The sequence below is a fragment of the Chenopodium album genome, chromosome 25 (genome assembly GCF_948465745.1).
Source record: "Chenopodium album chromosome 25, dcCheAlbu1.1, whole genome shotgun sequence".
NCBI classification, from domain to species: Eukaryota; Viridiplantae; Streptophyta; class Magnoliopsida; order Caryophyllales; family Amaranthaceae; genus Chenopodium; species Chenopodium album.
The window spans coordinates 10,158,221-10,177,138 of NC_137858.1; the positions used below are offsets into that span (position 1 = coordinate 10,158,221).

The 18,918-nt window shown below is 34.8% G+C and overlaps 1 protein-coding gene and 1 pseudogene across 2 annotated transcripts; both read left to right on the top strand.

The window, feature by feature from the left end:
• The first annotated feature begins 6,897 nt into the window (after positions 1-6,897).
• LOC145614678 (putative pentatricopeptide repeat-containing protein At3g15200 pseudogene) lies at positions 6,898-10,507 on the top strand (annotated as a pseudogene). Its single transcript, XR_014107137.1, has 2 exons — positions 6,898-7,017; positions 8,414-10,507. The product of XR_014107137.1 is annotated as a putative pentatricopeptide repeat-containing protein At3g15200 pseudogene (transcript).
• A 1,473-nt stretch (positions 10,508-11,980) lies between these two features.
• Positions 11,981-17,645, top strand: LOC145614127 (uncharacterized). Its single transcript, XM_081669128.1, has 2 exons — positions 11,981-12,188; positions 15,298-17,645. The coding sequence occupies exon 2, from the start codon at positions 15,397-15,399 to the stop codon at positions 17,392-17,394; it is 1,998 nt and encodes a 665-aa protein (XP_081525254.1). The 5' UTR covers positions 11,981-12,188; positions 15,298-15,396; the 3' UTR covers positions 17,395-17,645.
• The last annotated feature ends 1,273 nt before the right edge of the window (positions 17,646-18,918 follow it).

Here is an 18,918-nt window from a genome sequence, read left to right on the forward strand (position 1 = left end):
TCCTCCTTTAAGTTACTTTTACAATAAAACCAAAGCGCATACTTCCGAGTGCATTAATAACTCAACAATAATGTCTTCTTGCTTATATCTACACCAATATATATATCTTGACCCATTAACCAAATCAACCAAGTTTTTTATGACAAAGCTTCAAATTCATACTAGTTTCACATGATTACATGCTTCTAGAAAATTCTAATTATATAGATCATATAAAAACTAAAAGAAGTCCCAAGTACGTATGAGCTTATGAAAAGAAATGACAACATAACAGATTAACATTTGGGATTTTGCATTTGTTAAATCCCACCATAACCAAATAAAACATGTACTACATTATCATTGAACGGCAGAATGAGGTAGTTTAAGGTACCAAAAATGTTTTATAATAAATTCCTTTGTACAATCCATTAATAAATAATATCCATAAACTAATTCTAATTCATTTCTTAATTAATTATTTATTAACACAGCCAAGCTTATTCTTCTGCTAGCTAAGCTAATAATCTTAATGGAGGCCATGAATAATAAGTGTACTAGACTTCCTGGCTTTAGGGTGTTAACAGTACAATATAATTATTGTGACTTGGGAAGAATTCTAATCAACCAATACGTTATAGTATAAACAAATCTTTCGCCAAATAAGCTACGAGTGCGAACTACCACTAGATACAATCAAGTTAGCTTTTAGCTTTGCCTTGTATGATGGCACGTATACAACTGTATACCCTGTTAATTGTGTTATTTTTTTTTTTTTGGTGAAAAGTTAATTTTTGTGTTATTGTTACTCCGTATATATTATTTTGTACTCAGATCACAATATAGTACAAGTTAGACCGTAGTTGGACACTTAGGGCCTGTTCTCATTGACTAAACTCAGCTGAGCTGAACTGAACTGAAATGAAATAAATATTTTATAAGAGAAGGAAATTAGGAGCTGAACTGAACTTAACTTAACTGAACTGAATTTCAATGTAAGAGAACAGGCCATTAGACCGACCTAGCTAGTATGGGTGTAGTGTATATGGCACGTATGCTCCTTATTAGTTGTATAAATGTTCGATAATCAACAACTTAGGGCATGTTCTGATTTACTGAACCGAGTTGAACTGAACTAAACTGATTGGAGTTGAACTGAACTGAAACGATCTGAAGTGAATACTAAACAAAAACGATCTGAAGTGAATTGAGCTGAATTGAATTATTTATGAGAAAAGGAACTGAACTGAATTGATTGGAGTTGAACTGAACTGAAATTAAGCTAAAGAGAACAGGCCCTTAGCATATCAATTGGATGTTGGTGTAGTGGTGATTAGGACTACACTTGGTAAGGAGGACTGCGTGCCGGTCCCCCGCAACAATAATTGGGAGGGATTGGAACTTAACTGTCCAAAACCGATCCCGAATCCAGATTAGCCCAAAAGGTGAATCGAGTGAAAAAAAAAAAAAAAAACTTAGCATGGCGTTTAAGGATTTGTATAGTTAGATTAGTGTAAAATGTAATATGGATAAAATGCAAGCCATGGTAGTTAGATAGTTATGAATTTAATTTAACTTAATTAAAAAAAAGGCTAAGGAAAAAGGGGAATAAAATGTTTTAAGTTGATGTGGATATTAAAGTGGATATTAAAGGAGAGAGAAAAAGGTAGTGGGGAAGGAAATCCAGCTCATAGTGGTGAAGGAGTTGATACTGACCCCACGTGGAGAGGTGCTACCAGTTCATGGAGTACAAACACAATTGTAAAGATTTCTCAATTATAAATTATAATTACAATTACGAATTTTTTTAGGAGACTTTCAGAGCTGTCTCACAGCTCAGTTAAGTTATATGGACTCCCTCTAACTATAAACTATACCCTACATGCACCCTGCCCTCGTAAAACTATTTGGGTGCGGGTGTTTTTTTTTTTCAAATTTTAAAAAAAATCCATCGAAATCTAGATAAATGTCTTACTGTAGTTGATTATAGATAGTGAAATTCGATTGATTAATATGAAGTACAATAGTATTTATAGAAAACTAGATACAAAAGTTTGGTGAATTAAAAGTTAATCTGTAATAATATAAGTTGATTTCTAATAAATAAACTTTTATATAAGAATAAGATTTGTTGGTGAAATGAAATATTTGTTTGGAGAGCATATAAATTATAAAGTATGGAAGTACTTTGTAATAATTATTGTGATTTAAGGGATTTATATTACGTTGAGTTGGATATTTGGAGCGTTTGCTTTTCTTTTAAACATTCTTTCTTTTTCATGAGAGCTAAGTGTAGCTCCCTTTCAATCTAAAAGGACACCCTTTTGCTTTGACTTGGGTACGTAGAAAAGGACTTTTAAAGAAGCATGGTTTCCAACTTTTAAAGGGCTATCCATGTATTGTCACATTTGATTATGCTACATATATATATGTTGGCTTTTAAATTAGTTCAACTTGCATTGGTTAAGAGGATCATTATTAATCCATCGCTCTCTACATCTCAAATCAAAGAAAAAAGTGGCCTTTAGTCTCTACTGATTAAATTTGGAGTTTATAAGATTTTGATTAATCTAAACTCAATTCACGTTAGGATTTTAATAGGGAAAAGCTCTCTTAATAACATACATAAAATTATGCATTTTAAATACTCAAACCTATTATCTCTTATCCAATTGGAACAATTCTTTTACCAACCTATCCAAGTTCAAGTTGAAGAGAAAATAAGATTCCGTACTTTGTATTAGATATTAAATTCCAACCCCATAACACCATGATTTATTTCATAACTAGTGAATAGCCCGGGCGTTGCCCCGGGTTACTACTTTTATAGTTATATACAACTGCTAATTTCAAAGAGCATTGAATAGTTTATATGCATTATGTGTCTTCATTACTTTGTAGTACAATATTATTTATTGTGAAAGGTTAAAGCATAATTGACAATAGCCTAGATGGTTAAACAATAACCTTTCTTCTAAGAGATCAAGTGATCGAACCCTTGCATCCATATATTTTTTTTTCAATATAGTTGAGACAACATGGAGTATTATTGTTGGTTGTGTGGATGACGTGGCATATTGAGGAGTTGAATGGATGACGTAGCATAATAAGGAGTTGAGTAAGTGATGTGGCGAAATGAAGGGGTCTACGTGGCGTATAGACGTTTTTAGGAACGTCTTTTAATAGATTAGTATAGATTACAAACTCATCATACCACTTTGCAAAGTAATTCTGTTTTTCGTTAATAGAATTTTTTGTCGAAATGCCAAAAGGTTAAATTTAATATTGGTGCGCCTCTTCAACTTATTGTTTTTATTTATTTAAAATTTTAAACTTAACTTATCTAAAATCAAATTATCTAAATTTCAATAAATTTAATTATCTAAATAGATGTAGAGTTATATAACATACTTGAATGTATTTTGTCTATAACAAATACTTGTGAGCGTGTCTTGATTATATAATACATAACTTACTTGAAATTGTATATGCACCAAACTAATTTTGTCTGAAATAATCATATTATGTGTAAACTTACTTCGCAATAATGAATTTAACTCGTTTAAGACATCAAGTGATGCTCATAGTCTTTCAAAATAATCATGTAAAACATATAAAAGAGCATTGTGATGATTAAGACAAAAGGTGAAGAGGTTGCAAAAGGATCACTTACTTTGGGTTTGTGTTGTGTCATATTTGGGTAAAAATGTTTTTAAGTGAAATAAAGGTCATGTCAGTCTGTCAAGTGAGGAGATCTCTATTTCAAGAACAAGTCATGGTGGATGAGTGGATCCATTTATGTAACACCCCAATAATTCTCTCTTAAAATCTGTGAATAACCTGAACAAATCTAAGAGAATTACTGGCGTGCTACCGCCACGTGTTCAAACGTTAAGACTATGTCAGACATTAGCAGCGGAAAACTAAATAAGTTATAAATAAATAAGTTTCAAAACCACGAATAAAACCAAATTAAGTATTACAAGTTGGAATCATCCTGGCCCTTATTCCAAACCCAACGAAAATAGAGTTTAAGTAAGTTTAAACTAGAAGACGTAGTGTAAATTAAAATCAAGTTAAAATAAATCCGAACTCATGGAAAGAAATAAACGGTGAACAACAACCAACTCTCCACTCAAAATCCCACAACCCTGATGCGGATGCTGCATGTGTAAGAACCTGTGGTTAATCTGCTCCCCAATATTACAAGTGTAAAAATTGGATCGTCACAGGGTCATTGAAAGGCGAAGGCCATGACCAAAGAAAGACACACACAAAAGCATGCAATCAGCAAAGCTGAGTACATACAAGCTGCGAAATAAAATAAGAAATCCCTAACATGCATGCTACTAATAATCAATCATCATACATCATTAAATTATAGACTCAACACACGACTCAACTATCAAATTTATTAAGACTTCACTAGTTAATAGTAGCTAACTCATTTCACTTTATTCATTGGATTAAGCAATAGACAAGGTTGTCCAACCTATGCTCCATTTGGAACATCAATAAAGAAAAACCCCATGCCTCCTTTCGGAAACATCAATAAACATCCAACGACCACGGGCGCAACTCCGTGATCGTAGTTAGTATGAGATCTCACCTAACTCCTAGTTTTAAGAAAAAAAATATTTGAAATAAGAGACTCGTAGATCATACGGCCTCGAGAAAAGTACACGGCTAATACCCCATGTACCCCAACCCCTGATTGTCATTACTCCAGATGTGCACCAATCCAGAGTTTTATTGCTCATCCATCTTGCACTTTACGTGATTTACAGGTTTAGACTTGGTGATGACTCATATGCAAACAACACAATCAATCAAATATCACATCATTCCAAGCAATCCAAAGTTCCAATTCAATTCTTGATTTATTAGTGGCAAACAATATTTAGTATTGAATCCTTTAACTACCTCGGTGTATAAACACCTTAAGTGCATAGGGCACTTCAATCCTGAACCTCGTCTTAAAGACTTTAATGAACTTCCTCTACTCAAATCATAATTAATTCTTGAGAGAGTATTAAAAATTAACCTCATGGAACCATTATCAAAATTAATTCCACTTATAGACAACCAAGAATCCATAACCTTTAATTAATCATAACATATCCAATTGATAAGACAATCACTTATATATCACCACAACCGTAGTCATATACTTATATCTCAAACATGCCTCATACACAATATAAGGAAATCACAATGTATAACCAAACAATTTAGCCCAGTCTTCTCTATACATGATACTAAGTTCTCGATACATCCCTAAACATGCATCTAAAGGCAAGGTTTCGTAACTCGTACGTACCTTGAATAAACGAGTTGGTATGCCACTTTACTATCTAGAAATCACCTTCAATAAACTCCTCTCCTAAACCAAAATCAAATTTACAGCAATACTAACTTACTTTAAAACTTTTAAAATCCAAATCAAACAACACTTTAAAACCTTCCCTTTAGTTAAAATTAAAAGCTTATATATAGTTCTTTAAATTTTCTTCATAAAAACCTTAAAATACACTCTTATACCTGAAATTACAGCAAGTTTAAAGTCTAATAAAAATCTGAAAATTATTTTAAAACCCCTAATTAAACTCTTCTTTAATGGTAAATTAAACTCTTTCAATAAAATCACAATTCTACTACTTTAAATAAAATTCCAACAATAATACTTTGTTTTAAACTCCTTAAAACTCATCAAAAATCATATCTTTATACTTGGTTAATAATCTAAATCAATGGGTATTCAAAACCCCCAAATTAATTTATAAAAGAACCCTAAAAATCAAGTCTTTAATAAATTAAAATCCTTTGATTATAAAATTATGAAAATCTGAAAATTATTACCTTTATTAAGTCTAGAAATATAAAACTTCATCAAAAAATTTACTTGTAACTATACTAATTAATCATGCTTAGAAAAAGTAGTAGTCAAAACAATTTACAAAATCATATATACATATATATACTAAGTGCTTTTAATCAAGGAAGGAAAAAGGTGAAGAGAAAGTCACGCATAACTAGCAGCGGCGGCAGCATCGCCGGCGGAAGGAGGTCGTCGGACTTCGGCAGGTGAGCGCCGGCGTGATGACGTGGCGGCTAGGAGGTGGCTGCACTTGTGGTTTGTACTCCCACGTACAACATCAAGAAAAGAAATAAGGAAATGAGGAAAAAGAAAAGAAGGGAAAAGAAAAGGGAGAGTAAGTTTACCTCTTTGGCTTCTTGTGTGGACAAATTTTGGGGATTAATGGGGTATTTATAGGAGAGAATACTATAGGGTAAGTAGAATATTGGGTCTCATAAGGTTAATGGGTCAAATGAATGAAATGGACTAGGCTTTAGTTGTATTAACATAAATTGTAGAATGAAGGTTCATAAAATAATTGGTACCAAAATAATCTTCGACCCAAATTAATAATTTGAATCTTTTGAAAATAAATTACGGAAAAATACAAATAAATATTATAAATAAATTAAATTTCATTTATAACATATTTAAAAATACGGGGGATTACAATTTAGGTCGAGACTCATAAGGCTTGTTCTCATACGATTATTTTCAGTTCAGCTCTAATTTATTCAGTTCAGTTTAGTTCAGCTCCTAATTTACTTCTCTCATAAATTATTCAGTTCAATTTAGTTCAGTTCAGCTCATTTTAGTCAATAAGAACAGGCCCTTAGATCATGGATTACTGTCATATCACATAATCCACGTTAACCTAGTTGGGTGAGGAATCAAACCAAGTAATTGGGTTGGTTATGACAAGTCCGAGTTAAGTCAGGTCTATTTTAAAAACAAGTTACACTAATTACTGTGTCTATTTGAGTCGAAATCAAAATTGGGGTTTTTTCAATTTTTTTTGTATTAAATCAGGTCGGTTGAATCAATATTTGCCACCTCTTGGCTAGCAAAGTTAAGTCGAAAATACTTGGTGAGACTCACTATACGCGGAATACGCCTCGCTCTTCACCTACACTCATTTCCGTCTCTCTCATCTCAGGCTGCGTTCTCTCTGCTTTATCAAGGTATTTTTTTTGTCAATTTTTTGGTTAATTTGTGTGCTTTAGAAAGTCCGACAAAAACTGATTCTCTAAACAATATACAGTACACGTTAATTTTTCGTTAATTTCATTTAATTTGCATAATTTTTTGATGCCATTTTTAATCTCATGAGTTTAATAAGCTTGTTTTCAGATAATATTTGTTCAATAACTGGGTTAATTTGGGCTAAAACCTTAATATCTACTGATTTTCTGCGAATTAGGGTTTTTCATTTACTCTTCATAGCTAATTTGCTTGTAATTTGATATTGTTGTGCATCCTTTCACTTTATCTGATGACCTTGAGCGATATTAGGTGCATTTGAGGTGTATAGTGGATGAAACATTGGATAAATGCTAGTTCTTCAAGGTGAATGTGATATCTGTAATATGTTGCGCTTTATGTTTTGTTAAAATTTGGAAATTGTATTAGAAGATTGCTCGATTTTGGGCTTCGGCATGTGGTGGTTGCTCCACATTAGTTTAAATTTCTGTAGTTGGTTGAATATGTTTTTTTGGTGTTAAAAGAGCCACAAAGACGAGTGATGAGAATCGATTCAAGATTACCTGAAACGGGGAGGGGAACTCTAACAACTTGAGCTTCCCTCACTCTCATAGTTGGTTGAATATGTTCTGTATCAATATTTTTGAAACAAGAGTTGTGGTTTAGGCAAGTTGGCGACATTAGGTATGATGTGCTAGAAATTTTGTGCGTGGGTAATTGTAGATCAGGTTTATCATTGACATGGGTAATTGAAGATGTTTAGACTCCTCTGATATATGATACGAAGTATACACGAGTACCAAGACTTAGTGTGGTAAATTGCGGATTGGGAAAATGAAGGTTTTGTCCCTTTAGCAAATCTTGTAAACATAGATATTTGTAGTCTCGTTACTCTTGTAACAGGCTACACAATTTCGAGCTACTGTATAAGCTGAGTGTCTGCGGGTTATCTTTCTCTATGTTGTATATCGTAAAAATGTGTTTTCCTGTAAGAATTTGTCTTGAATGTGGCAAATTGTGAAAGTACTTCTGAACTAACAAGGCAGCTTACTTTCTAAAATTTGAAGTTGGAAACATGTCTGTTAGAATTTTATTTTGGTCTCACAAGGATAGTGGTTTGGTTTTGGTTCTTAGGCATATTGTAATAAACATGGAAGAGCTCCTAATCATAAATGAAGCTCTATGAAGCACTCTTACTATTATTTTTTCTAAAATATTTGCATTCTTGAAGATTAGATTGAAAATGGCAGCAAATTTAATTAGTTCTGTAATTTTGCTTTTATCTGTTTTCAAACGGAGAATGTCATGGGTTAAGTAGGTTGATTAAGTGCTAGTAAGTACTTCTTTAACGTATAAAATTTGCTTTAATTCTGCCAGATATATGTACTGTCTCTAGAGGAATCAGACAAGTATGTTTGTCTTCACTGCTTATCTCTCACTACTGGAAAAGTTTTGGGCTGATGAAGGTAATAATGAATCTGTCTCACCCTGCTTTCAGATCATCTTGGGGAAACTTTTTTTACTTTGAGTGAATAAGACGATATTAGCACTGCTGTTTTGGAACTTCAGTTAGCCTTGTTGGGATTCAAAGGAGACTACCATGCATCGTCAACTTGGTTATTTACTTACAATTTGCAGAGTTATTCAACAAGATCTCAAATGTAAGCTAGGGGCAGTACCCAATTATCAGTTCCTCAATTCTCTTCACATTTGCCCTCCATGTTTTCCCTCCAACCTGGCTAAGTTTCGTGCTTTTCACCTTGAAGAAGACTCAGTTTTATGCAATCAAAGAGTAGATCTTCATGAACTTCATAAGAATTCTGAAGAGCTACCAATGAACTTTGATATGACTGCTCTCAAGATTCAAAATTTGCTTAAAGAACTCTCATATAATTCAAATGAAGAGCTTGTTCAAGCTCTTGATGATTGTGGACTGACTTTAAGTGAGGATTTGGTGCTTGATGTGCTTAGACGATTTCATTCAGATTGGAAATTGGCATTTTTGTTCTTCAAATGGGTGTCTAATAATCCAAGTGGGTATTTGCCAGGATCTAGGGTTTACAATGAACTCCTTGGGATATTGGGGAAGGCCAAGCGGTTTCAGGAACTCAGTCAAGTGTTTGACGAAATGTCGAAGAGAGGAACCATGAATGAGAGATCGTATGGGATTATGGTTCATAGGTATGCTGCTGCTCATAGGATTGATGATGCAATTGAATTTTTCGATAAGAGGAGGCATTATGGCCTTCCGAATGATTTAATTGCTTTCCAAACACTTTTGATGTCTTTGTGTCGGTACAAACATGTTGAGGCTGCTGAATTTTTGTTCCATTCAAAGAAATGTGAATTTCAATATGATACTAAGACTTGGAATATTATCCTTAATGGTTGGTGTGTGCTAGGCAGTCTACGTGAAACAAAGAGATTTTGGAATGAGATTATCCGCTCTAGATGTAAACCTGACAAAATTACATATGGGATTTTTATAAATGCACTATGCAAGTCAGGGAAAATTAGTACGGCAGTGAAGTTGTTACGTGCTATGTGGGAGAAGGGTTGCACTCCAGATGTGGTAATTTGCAACAGTATCATTGACGGGCTGTGTTTTAAGAAGAGAATTCCTGAAGCTATCAAAATATTGAGGGAGATGAATGAGAAAGACTGTGAGCCTGATGTGGTGACTTACAACTGCCTTATTAAGCACTTGTGTAAGATTCAGAGGGCGGAGGCAGTATTGCAATTATTGGATGAAATGGAGCAGAAGGGTGGAAATTGTTCCCCAAATTCTAGGACTTATTGTCACTTGTTGACATCTGCAAAAAGACCAGAGGAAGTTCAAACTTTGCTTAAAAAAATGAAATCAAATGGATGCGAGATGACAGGAGACTTGTATAATTTGCTGCTGAAGTTGTATATGAATTGGAATTGTGAAGAAAATGTTCAATCAACTTGGGCTGAAATGTTGAGAGACGGCATGGGACCTGATCAGCGATCTTACACAGTTATGATCCATGGGAGGTATGACCAAGGAAGAATAGAAGATGCCTTGTATAATGTCGAAGAAATGACATCGAAGGGAATGGTGTTAGAGCCCAGGACGAAATTGTTGGTTGATGCCATGAACATCAAGATGAAAGAGAAAGGTATAGAAAAAATCAACGATACTAAACTGTCTAGCCATGCGCATAGGAGAGAGAGAGCAGATACATTGCTCTCTCATCGATGAAGCTTTGGCACAGCTGAACTTGTCTTTGGTTGCATATATTCATCCTCCAATATATACTATGTTAGTATGTAGGAATTTCTCTGTATTAACACGAACCTTTGGTGCAATTTTGTCTCACTTCTACATGTATTTTAGTTTTTTTAGCTTCATTTTTTTTTTTTGCTGTATATAATGACACGAAAAATTATTACTGTTGCAGAAAAATACGAAGTATAATCTAGAGAAAAACATAAATTCAGGGACTAGTGTTGGCATGTTGCTGTCTCTCTTCTTTATTTGCTTTAAAAGCCTGCAGTTTTAAATATTTGTGTTTTGGGACCTTTTTGCAAACAAATGTGAAACACAAACACTTCTCTGTTTTAATTCAAAAAAATTGGTCATGTTTGGTTACTTGTTTTGGTAGTTCGGGAAAGGAGCGGGGGTTATATTAGGCAATGGTTGTTGCCAGGGTCACTTGCTCAATTGTTTGTCCAAATGGATGATTTGCAATATCCTTGGATTTTAGAACTCCCACCGCTCCACGCTATATGGGAAGATGTTAAGGATTCTAGATCTCAACTAAAAGCTAATAGTACAAATAAATAAATCAAATAGAGTAGTAACTTTCTATGTGAAACTCTAGCAGCCACCCTTTCTCCTTTCTCTTCATGCCTCATTTTAAGAGACTAAGGCCCTGTTCTCTTACGTTGGAATTCAATTCAGCTCAGTTCAGCTCAGCTCTTAATTTCCTTCTCTTATAAAATATTCATTTCAGTTCAATTCAGCTGAATTCAGTTCAATTCAGCTGAGTTCAGTTCAGTTCAGCTGAGTTCAGTTCAATTTAGTTCAGTTCAGCTGAGTTCAATCAATGAGAACAGGCCCTAAATTATCAAACTCTCTTCAAATCTTACCAACCTCATTTTATTTCGTGAGACTTATCGATTGTTCGGTGCAAGGTTGGGCTAGTTTCAAGTTAAATGATTTTCGATTATCTTTGATTATCTTATAATAAGGGCCTGTTTATTTCAGCCTAATTTCAGTTTTGTTCAATTCAGTTCACTTCGATCAGTTCAACTCCAATCAGTTCAGTTCAGCTCCTAATTTCCTTCTTTCATAAAATATTCATTTCAGCTCTATTCAGTTCAGTTCAATAAAACTTCAATCAATTCAGTTTAGTTCAATTTAGTAAATGTGAACAGATCCTAAATCCAATTCATATTTGGGTCGAGCTCTTTATGCCAAATCCAAATTACAATGTATAGAAATTTGATACTCAATGAACACAAGACAAACTCTTTTTAGATTATCAATGATGCACAATCATAACCATATTTCCCCTCATAATAAAAAATAAAAAAAATTAATAAATAAATAAAAAATATTAATACAAACACGTTTTATTAACGCCTTGCATATATTTTGTAATACTTGTATATATGAAATGTTTTTTTTTTTTTTTTAAGCATAAGATATACAGAAATTCTTATATGTGGTTGTGGATGGGGTTATTAGTGTTACAGGAGTTACTAAATCAGTGTTACAAGATTTACTTTATTTTATAACCGGTCAGGCAGTCACATGATGTAGCCTTAAACGGTTAAACCTAAAAACAAAGAGTAAACGTTGCAACTAAAAAATAACGGCGAAGCACAAAAATTTGACACGCCTACGCAAAGTTGTGATAGAAGAAGTTCAAGGCAACTCGTTAGTAAACCTCTAAACACATGAGCAAAGGAACACTGCTACTTAAACAAAACCCTAGCAGACCTCACAAACCAGTAAGGAGAAAACGCCTCTTTCTCCTCTCACAAACTCTCGCAACCAATCGCAGCTTCATACTTCTTCTTCACCAAAGCTTCAACTTCTTAGCTTTTACGCTTCCTTCTTTGCCTGCTTTCTCTTCCTTCTCTCTCCACTTCTGCTGCGATCTCTCTGCTTTCAATCAAGGTATTTTTTTCTCAATTTTTTTGTTCGTTTGTTTTTGTTATTATCTTTTATGCTATGAACGATTTATTTTTTGGTTTTTGTTAATGATTTAAGTTCAATTTTTATGTTTTGATTACTTTAAGGTTGATTTCGGAGATATTTTGGTAGTTTGTTGTTTAATTGGGCTAAAATCTGGTGTTTTTTGGGCGGATTAGGGTTTTTCATGAACTCATCCAGTCAATTTGTTTGTAAATTGATTTTGATTTGCATATTCTTACCATAGTTGCCGACATACGCGAAAATATGGGAAGAATTGTAGTTCTTCGAGATAAATATATATTTATATACTAGATGTTTTATTGCGCTGTGTTTTGTTAAGATTTGTAAGTTGCATAAAGAGTTACTTGATTTTTGGCTTCGGCGTGGGGCGGTTATTCGATATCCGATTTGATTTTTGTAATTGGTTGTGTTTGTTCTGTTTCTATATAATGTATGGCGGTTAAATCTTCGAAGTGAGATTTGTTGGGTGACAGCATTAGATTTGATGTGTGGATATTGTGTTTTGTTTTGCACGGTGGTAATTGTTGCTGGTGATTGTAATCAGGTTGATTATCGACATTTCTGAAAAATTGAAGATGTTAAAAATACTTGGTGTGGTAAATTACATATTGTGATAATTAAGGATTTTGTTCTTTAAGTGAACCTTGTACCAGGTTAAACGATATCAACCTTTAAAATGAGTGTCTGCGGGTGACTTTTCTAATGTTATGTAGAGAAACATGTGTTTTGCTAATTGCTATAAGAATTTGTCATAAATGTACCAAACTATGAAACACATTCTAAATAACAGGGCAGCTTACTTTTTAAAATTTGAAGCAAGAAACATTTCAACTAGAATTTTATTGTGGTCTCACATGTATAGTGTTTTGGTTTTGGCTCTTAGGCGTAAACGTCCTTCTTGTCATTTTCACCTTTAAACTGTAAGGAGAGCTTGGGAAAGGTAAGAAGTAAAGATGGCAATGAATTGTCAGCAAGCCAATGTCTTTTAGGTTGTACTGCACCACAATGAAGGGATAAAATTACTAACAAGTTGCCACAATGATATTCATAGTCATTCTCTCTGTCTCTCTGATGATCATAATGTGTGATTCTACGACAGTACTGCCATGAGGAATGAATGAGTAATTGAGAAAATTAACTAAATAAGTATCAGGAAATGTGATAGCCAATAATCTGATCCAGATCCACCTAATTACCTTCTTATCCCACTTTCATGATTCCAGATGAAAGTAGAGTGAGAATCTTTGGAGGACAAATCATTGACGCGCATTTGTTGATATTGCATTTTTTTTTCCTTTCAAGTAACCTGGTTAGTTGGGCATTATCTATTATCCCCTGATATAAATCATTCTTCCACGAATCTTGGTGAGCTTGTATTTAAAATCATAAAACATGGGATTATTTATGTACACTTACGTGGCAAAAAGGTTACTCTATATGCATGTTTTTTTTTTCCTATTATTATTTACTAAATATTACTAATAATATACTAGAAACTAGTAGTATATAATGTTTGATAACAAATCATTTTGGAAATAAGGCTTAGTTGTGTATTAGATGCTTAGTTGTTGTTGTATTAGATGCTTAGTTGTATCACTGGGTTTTAGCTTCCCACTGTGTATCATAGCGTTTTACCTTCCCGAGAGCCCAAGGTTTTCTCGTATTTACCGGCTTCAGAATCAAAATATGTTCGTTTGCATATTCAGTGAAAATGTTGCATATCAATCCTCATTTTAAGAATCTTCTCATTGGATCCCAATATATATTCATGGTTTAGTTGGCTTTCAAGGAGTTCCTTATGTGTTAACTATAAACTTAATGTTTTAAATGGGAATCCAAGTGCATTTGCAGCACTGATGGTTGTGTGCTTGTGTTCATATCTTTAAACTCCAAAAGGGATTTTACATAAGAAAGTAGTTTGATTGTTTCTAACATTTTTTCTGATTCTGTAATTCCAATAACTTCAATTAGACTTTTACTGCATTAGCGTCGATTTGTGCGGTATAAGGTTATCTCATTGAGAAAAAGCATTGTACTCAAATATTATGTTCAATGGATAATCCAAGTCTTGTCCCTGCCTTGTTTTTTGCATGATTCATAAAGCGGCTCTTCAAGTATTCTGTGAAACTACCTTAAAAAACATACAGCATAACAATATTTTTTTTTTCTGGTTGATAATTCCTATTTTTCTTCCATTGAAAATAATTATGTTCAGTGCTGAACTCGGTGGTCAAAAGAAAAATGAATAATGTGTTTAGAAAAAAAAAATCACTTACAATACTAACATTGTGTAGTTAATATGGATTTTTACAAGTATTGAAATTGTATGATGCTCTGTGATTGAAGATTGTGCATCAATTAGTGCTTTGGAATCTTACTTGTAACATCTTGAGATCTGTGTTACTCGGACTCTTCATTTTATCTCAAGTACCCGTGTCGGACCCTCGACACTCGGACATGGGTATGACACGTGGACACTTCATTTTAGTTCAAAATCATAGATTTTTTTAACAAAATAGCCGAGTCGGACACTTAGACACGTACCCGTGTCAGTGTAACATAGCTTGAGATAGAAAATTGGAATATATTTTTTTCTGACTTTGTGCTCTCTGAAACCCCTCTTCATTATTCAATGTTGCCATCTTTGCCACAGTTTTCTTCCTGTTACCCCCTATGCTTTGTAACCTGTTACTTTGTGTTACTGCTACCCTTTCTTCTGGACTTTTTTTTTTGGTTGGCTGATAGTAACATAGTATTTCTTTTTATCTGCCTTTCTGTTCCTATTTTATACTTGATTGATTTTAGTGATATTATCTGATTATTGTATCAAGGAGGAGATTGAGTCTTATGCATTTGTGTGCAGCTAAGATTTGTACCTTGGCTAGGAAAGATAAATGAATTTTTCCAGATTGTGCTAACTGGAAAGTGCCCTTGCTCTTTGGAACCCTGAGTTAATCAATGCGACTTTCTTGTATACTTTGTAATCTTTAGCTAAAACATTATTTGGAGTCTTTTCCTAGAAATTTTTGGCTATCAGAAATTTAAAATCTCTCTTCATGAATAATTGCAGTTTCAAGTTTGGTGGTTTTGCTAGCTGAGTAGTCTTTGGACCTCCTTTTCCTTGGTTGATTCCGTTGTTCTTTGTTGATATTGGGGCCATTATTAAGAAATGATGGCCCAGCAAGTGAGTAATGTTCGACTTATATCCTACTCACAAGAGCTTGAAGATGGGAAGCCACTCTTTGTTTCTTCAAATTGTCTCCCGTTAAAGGTGTCAAAATATGAACCCGCTGGCCATTCTTTTCACGCTGTTGCTCTTAGACTTTCTGGCCATTGTGAAGAAGTTTCAGACAAGGATGATGATCAGAGTGCATCAAACGATAAAGAGCAAACTTTTACTCCTTCTTTTGAGTCATACAGTGGTAAGAGTAAGAAGAAATCTGGAGGTGATGGTAAACAACAACAAGACCATTATGCGTTGTTGGGGTTGGCACATTTGAGATACCTTGCAACTGAGGAGCAGATAAGAAAGAGTTATCGGGATGTTGCTTTGAAATATCATCCTGACAAACAAGCTGCACTCCTTCTGCAAGAAGAAACTGAAGCTTCAAAGCTAGCAAAGAAGGATGAAATTGAAAACCATTTTAAGGCCATTCAAGAAGCTTATGAGTTGTTAATAGATCCTCAAAAAAGAAGAATGTACGACTCAACTGATGAGTTTGATGATGAAATCCCCACAGATTGTGCACCTGAAAATTTCTTTAAAGTTTTTGGTCCAGCTTTTATGAGGAATAGCCGGTGGTCTGTTCACCAGCCTGCCCCTTCATTGGGAGATGAAAATTCTTCATTTGACGAGGTTGATAAATTCTACAATTTTTGGTATTCCTTTAAAAGCTGGAGAGAATTTCCACATGCAGATGAATTTGACCTTGAGCAAGCAGAATCTCGGGATCATAAAAGATGGATGGAAAGACAAAATGCAAAGCTAAGTGAGAAAGCCAGGAAAGAAGAATATACTCGGGTACGCTCTCTTGTTGACAATGCCTATAAAAGGGATCCCAGGATAGCCAAGAGGAAAGAATTTGAGAAAGCTGAGAAAAAACGGAAGAAGGAAGCCAAGTTCTTAGCCAAGAAGTTAGAAGAGGAAGAAGCTGCACGAATTGCTGAAGAGGAGAGGCGTAAGAAAGAGGAGGAAGATAAAAAAGCTGCTGAAGCTGCTTTGCTTAATAAAAAAGCAAAAGAAAAGGAAAAGAAACTCTTGCGCAAAGAACGGACCCGTCTTCGGTCACTTGCTGCTGAAGTTGCATCTGATCGTGTATTTGACATTTCTGGGGATGATGTAGAAACTCTCTGTATGTCACTTGACATGTTGCGTCTCAGGGGCCTGTGTGATAAGATAGAGGGGAAGGAAAAAGAGGAACAGGTTAGATTTATTAAAAACTCACTTAGTGGTCAAGTTGACGATGAGAAGAGTCCCAGTTCTAGTCCAAATCCAAAACCAAAACAAAATGCTGCAGTGGAAGCTAATGGAAGCATGACTTCATCAAATAGCCATGAAAAGAAAGAGAAAGAGAAAGAGAAAGAAAAAGAAAAGGAGAAGCCTTGGGCTAAGGAAGAAATAGATCTCTTGAGAAAAGGTATGCAAAAATTCCCTAAAGGGACATCAAGGAGATGGGAAGTTATTTCTGAGTATATTGGTACTGGAAGATCAGTGGATGAGATTCTGAAGGCTACAAAATCAGTTCTTCTCCAGAAGCCAGACTCTTCCAAGGCATTTGATTCGTTCCTTGAGAAAAGGAAACCAGCAGCAACTATTTCATCACCACTTAGTACTAGAGAAGAAGTCCAAGGTGTTCCAATTGTGAATGGGACTGATAGTGGGTCTGCTCCTGGGGCTGATGCTAGTAGTTCAACAACTCCTACAGATACTCCAAATGCACCATCATCGACAGATGGCCCAGCTGCTTCTTCGGGATCATCTGACCCAGATGTGTGGTCTTCTGTTCAAGAGAGAGCACTTGTTCAAGCCTTGAAAACATTTCCCAAGGAAACACCTCAGCGTTGGGAGCGGGTTGCAACTGCTGTCCCTGGGAAAACTATGAATCAATGCAAGAAGAAATTCGCGTCACTCAAGGAGACTTTCCGAAGCAAGAAAACTACTGGTTAGAACTTACCAAGTTGTTTGGTATCTATCTGATGCATCATCATCAACATAATTTTGGTCCAATATTTTTAGTTTTGCTGAGGGAAGCTACTTACGCTAGAGTGAGGATTCATCACTTGGCAGATAGCGGTATTGGTACAAGCTGTAGTACGTATTTTTTTGACTGATTAAGCGATTCTTTTTTGTAAGGTCTATCCATCCATTAACTTACAGGTGACGCTGATCATATATTTATGCTTTCATTTTAAAGGTAACCATCAGAGTAGTTATGTTTCCAGTCAAGCTAAATTTATTATATGAAAGGAGGTATTTGCTCAGCTCTGAGTTTGATATTTTGAATGTGTTATTAAGAACCTGATTTGAGTGAGGAGCGAAAATACAAAAGTTGAGGCATGGCATTAATATACAGTATTGCTGTAAGACAAGACTCTCCCAGCCTGCAGTGTTCATTGTTGGTATGCCTAACCAACTGAAGAAACAAACTTAATTCTATATTTTCCATGGTACATAAAACAGTGAGTGGAAAAAAAGGGAGATGAACAGAAGGACTGCCGTAATTAGAACTTCTGAAACTAAAGCAATAGCTAGCACAGCAATCGTAGCAACACACCAAGCCTAAAGTATAACATAAATGCACGATTCGGTTGCCCCATCTCCCCCCCCCCCCCCCCTCCCCTCTGCCCCGTTCACCCTTTCTTAGCCCACTTGCTATAATCTTCTGGCCTCCAAAAACAATAAAATCTGGGTTTACCCCAAGACGTTGGTTGGTGTTTGTGTGAAATTGGGCGTTTATTGTTGATCAATTTAGTAAAGGATTCTATTTTGGTGGAAAATTGGGCGTTTGATTGGTTAATTGTTTTTTTTTTACAATATTTTTTTTTTTTTTTTTTTTTTTTTTTTTTTGCTGAAGGAGAGGGGCAAAGCCCCTAAGAAGAAACACGAAACAAAATAAAGCACATAAACCAACGAAAACTACAAACAAAAAACTAAAACATCAACACAAACGACTAAGGCTCAGCAGCAGGCAGCTCTTCACCATAGCTAAGAACTTTTCTCGGCCAAGCAACACCCCCTAAATCCGCTAATAAAATCACAAGCTTCTCCATCAAGCTAACTCCAAAATTGGCCAACCAATCAGCTACACGATTAGCTTCGCGATAGCAGTGATCAACCGTAACTTGCCAACCTTCTCTTTCAATAAGTGCCCTGCACTTACGATTGGTGAATTGTTTGTTGGCGGTGGTGAAATTGTGTTGGGACTTTAATTAAGTTGTAAACTGTGAAAATGTCTAATAAGCAATTGAACTGGAAGAAAAGCCCAAAATAAATGCTTCTTCTGTTCCTTATCCGACCAACCCAAACAACCCAAAGTTTAAGTCCCTCTACACAAACTCCCATTAATATTCTCGTACTACGTATCATCCACGACACAATGGTTTCACCCTACGAAAAATTACTGACGGGTGAATCATGAACCTTCACCAACAATGTTAAAATAAGCAAATCATCAAAATGTAAGTATATGAA